The 4,037-nt window shown below is 39.1% G+C and overlaps 1 protein-coding gene across 1 annotated transcript; it reads right to left on the bottom strand.

Moving 5' to 3' along the window:
- Positions 1-1,302: 1,302 nt before the first annotated feature.
- Positions 1,303-2,223, bottom strand: LOC126390150 (zinc finger protein with KRAB and SCAN domains 2-like). The gene is made up of 2 exons (XM_050044314.1): positions 1,859-2,223; positions 1,303-1,663 (listed from the first exon to the last, which is right to left on the bottom strand). The coding sequence occupies exons 1-2, from the start codon at positions 2,220-2,222 to the stop codon at positions 1,518-1,520; spliced, it is 510 nt and encodes a 169-aa protein (XP_049900271.1). The 5' UTR covers position 2,223; the 3' UTR covers positions 1,303-1,517.
- Between the last annotated feature and the right edge of the window lie 1,814 nt (positions 2,224-4,037).

The raw sequence follows: 4,037 nt of genomic DNA, 5'->3' as shown, positions 1-4,037 counted from the left end.
TCTGTTGTCAACGACCCAACGATTGAGTCATTAAATTCACCCAGCAGTTTTTAGTGTGTACCAAAACATATAGTATTATATTACACAAAAAACTATATATATCAACCTGTTATGCTTGTTCCTTCCGTAAAGATTTAAATTTTTACAAATTTTTCCTGAAGGTTTTCACAATTAAATCTATAAAAAGTTATGTTTTAACAAATTTCCAAGTTCAAATTATAGAATTCTTCAAAATCTAAATGCAATCTTTCTTTGTAAAATGCATAACGCTGATCAGATTGATTTCAGAGTTAATAATTGATGAAACATGTAAATAAATGTAACTGATTAGCATCATAATACTTTAGCTGATAACTCAATATACTTTATCTTTTACAACTCTTGTGTTTCGGTAGTGAGTGTTAACATAACATAATCTTTGTAAATATCTATGTCTGAATACTCAGTTGTATTATTTTTGTTGTTTTTTTGTTAAGGGACAGCACTTTGCATATAATCGGTAGAATGCCCCATATATGTTTCTGTATTTATCACCATAGCAGTAGTTAATGCCTCCTCTCTTCCTACTTTTAGGAGCCACAGGACATAAATGGCACCTCCGTCAGGCTTTTTCTTCTTGGAGATCCAGCCTACCCTCTCATGGACTGGCTCATCAAAGGCTATACCCGTTCCCCACGCCTGACCGTGGAACAAGAGTCATTTAATGTCTATCTTAGCTCTGCGAGGACCACAGTGGAAATAGCATTTGGAAGACTAAAGTCACGCTGGAGAGTGCTACTCAAAAGAAGTGACTTCCATTTCACCTTCACACCATGTTATTGCCACATGTTGTGCACTGCACAATTTTTGTGAGGGGGAGAAAGAGACTGTCAATCCCGCCTGGTCAGAGGAAGCAGCAAGTCTTGAACGTGACCTACCACAGCCAGGTCTTCGTAGCTACAACACAACTGAATGTTCTGGTGGTCAGGAAACAAGACGTGCTTTAACAGAGTATATGGGAGCAAATTTTCCTCTGCGCAGGGCATTGTTTTAGCCAATCTATGTACATTTGCGTGTCTGATTTTTAGGACATCTTTGTCTATTTTGTACAGTTTTAAGTAATTTACTGTAATAAAAAGAACAAAAACAAACAAACATTGCTTTGGTGTGTATTATTTATTTACAGACTATAGAATCTTGACTTAAGAAAATAGAAATAAGTAAATAGAAATATATATATATATATATATATATATATATATATAGAAAATACAAACTTAAAATATGTAAACATGAACACTTGAATTGCACTTGAACATCAAACATTGCACTTGAACATAAAACAGTGAACTATATTACAATAGTGTGCTGGAATCTGAGCTGGAATGTGCTGGGACCAGATCTGTTTTCACATGTGGTGATAGGTAGGTGTACAGTTCTCTTGTCCTTGGTACCCATACCCTGTGTGTCTGGTTGGAGGTGCCATTGAATGCTGAAAGCTGCGGATGCCGTCCATGCCTGCAGCGACCATCCTGGAATTACTGTCCATTATGCTTGTTACTCTGTAAATGCGGAGTTTGAGGTCTGCTGACGGTATCGGTCTCTGTTTCTTCTGACCCGTCGGCTGCCTCCGTCGCCATCTCCTCCATTTCATCCAAGCCCCCCGCCTCTTGCACAGAAGTGTCTACAACGAGCACAGCAACATGTTTACAACTCACATAAACTTCTGGGCAGGCTGTTTATTTACACCACAGGACCCTCGTTGCTACACATAGCTTGAATTGATACATGCTAACACCACAGGACCCTCGTTGCTACACATAGCTTGAATTGATACATGCTAACATAGGCTAACGTAGGCTAATTGTTTTCAACTCACCTAAGGGACTCTCAAAACCGATGTCCACGCCATGATGGTCGACTTGAGACAAAGGCCTGGGTCCGAGCAGCTCCTCAAGCGCTTCGCCAAACGGACAAGCGACCCGACTGTGGCCACTTGTACTGTTGTTTTTCCTGGCCTGGTAGTAACTTTTTTTCAATTGTTTCCACCGAATGCGGATTTGCTCTGGGGTCTGCGTGGAGCCACCTTCTTTCATTTGTTCAGCAACCTTTTTGAAGAGGTCTCCATTTCTGGTTTTTCTCCCGTCCATGTATTTTAAAATGTTCAACTCCTTCAGCAGGGTTAGCATGAGCGCAGACTCCTCGTATTTCCAAAAATGAACGTTCCTCGGAGCTTCTGCCATGTTGCTGCTCTGGTGGTTCTTCTCCTGTTATTGTTTACTTCTTCTGCGACCGGCTTTCTTATTCCGGGGTCATACGCCAGCGCGGGGGTGTGGAGCATGCGCACATGCATTGTCTAGTTTAACTCCGAGTAAGGCGTATACATGCCGGAGAAAATCGAATTCCAACCGCATTATCTGGGTGTCTTAATCGGAGTTGGAGAACTCCGATATTAGTCGGAGTAACGCGTTTACATAACACTTCAGTTGTCCAGTTATAGTCGGGTTAAGGCAATAATTTGTTTTTTTCAAGTGTCATGTAAACGTACTGTGTGTGTGAGTCCATTCATGAATGCTTAATAAAACTCAAGAAAGACAGATGACGTGTGAAGACTTTTTCTTTGAACTGTTCATTTACTGTAATTTTGCCACCACACTACATTAATTGATAATATATTTACAAATGTCATGGAAAACAATCATTACTGCCAGTCTTTACAATATATGACTGCAACTATAAAATAAACTAGAGAAGCAATTTCTGAAGAAATTGCGGGTGTGAATGCTGCAAGCTGAAGCCACGCTGCAATGCTGCCTTTAATAAAATAAAGTTTGAATGATTTGAATATTTGAATGTGTGTAGGAAGGTTGACGCCACACTGAATAGCTGCCATGAAAATGTAATGTATTTAAATTATGTAGAATATTTGAATAATTGTTAAAAAGTTGAATGAAAGAAAGATGAACAAAGAAAGAAAGAATGTTCATGTTATGATATTAAGGCAGTCCCCCACGAATATGTGTGTGTTTTTGTTTTGTTCTTGCTTTCATACCCCTTGACCCTCCTGCTGGAGGAGGCAGTCTCCTGTTTGGTAAAATAGTTCTGGTCTAACTTCACACCACTTGATATAGATAGATATGATCAGTCATGTAGCAGAAGATGAACAGGCCACTAGAAAATGCATTTCCTGCGGAACATGCGTGTGGATGCTGAATGCTGAATGCTGAATGCTGAAATGAATCCAAGACCATGCTGAAAATGCTGAAAGTGCAGAAATATCAAACACATTGCCACAAACATCGGAAAATCCTCAAAGAGCTGAACATTTTGACATTTGAATGGTTGGTGTAGCTGTAGGCATGTAGAAGTGATGTCACAATATGCAAATTAGATGAGTTAATTTACTCCCATCAGATTCCTCTTCCTTTATTTTGAGGAAGAGATGAGAAAAACAGCACAAAACAAAAGAAATCTGCTGTGTAAATATGTGCAAAATGCTGTTTAACTGAGATTTTATGAAATCCAATATGGCCGCCGCCTAGTGACACCACAATATGCAAATTAGATGAGTTAATTTATAATTTACTCCCATGACAAACTTTGGGTCATGATGAATAGTTTTCTCATTTACAGTATGCCTTTATGTCTCACCACTTTCAAACAACAGCCTTTTGAAATGTTGAAATGAAAATGGAATATTTTCCTCAATAAACTCTGGCACCTAAAGGGTTAAAATGGAGATTCTGTCCCTGTCATGTCTGCATTTAAGATTTAGACACACACACACACAAACACACACACACACACACACACACACTATGAGGGGTGAAACGTATCAGCGAACATGCACACACTGCATTCACTGCGTACTTCATACGTGTACATTACATGTGCAACCATCACCGTGTACTTGTTACACATGCAATGCACGTGCAATGCATATATATATGCATAATATATAGATATATATATATATTACACTGTATTCTGATTGGTCAGTCGTGGCATTCAGAGGTCTGATATTACTGTGTAAAGGTGTGTTCAATGCAAACGGGCAA

This window comes from Epinephelus moara, chromosome 5, assembly GCF_006386435.1.
Source record: "Epinephelus moara isolate mb chromosome 5, YSFRI_EMoa_1.0, whole genome shotgun sequence".
Lineage (NCBI taxonomy): Eukaryota > Metazoa > Chordata > Actinopteri > Perciformes > Serranidae > Epinephelus > Epinephelus moara.
Note: the sequence above shows the minus strand (reverse complement) of the source record. Positions and strands in the feature narration are given on the sequence as shown.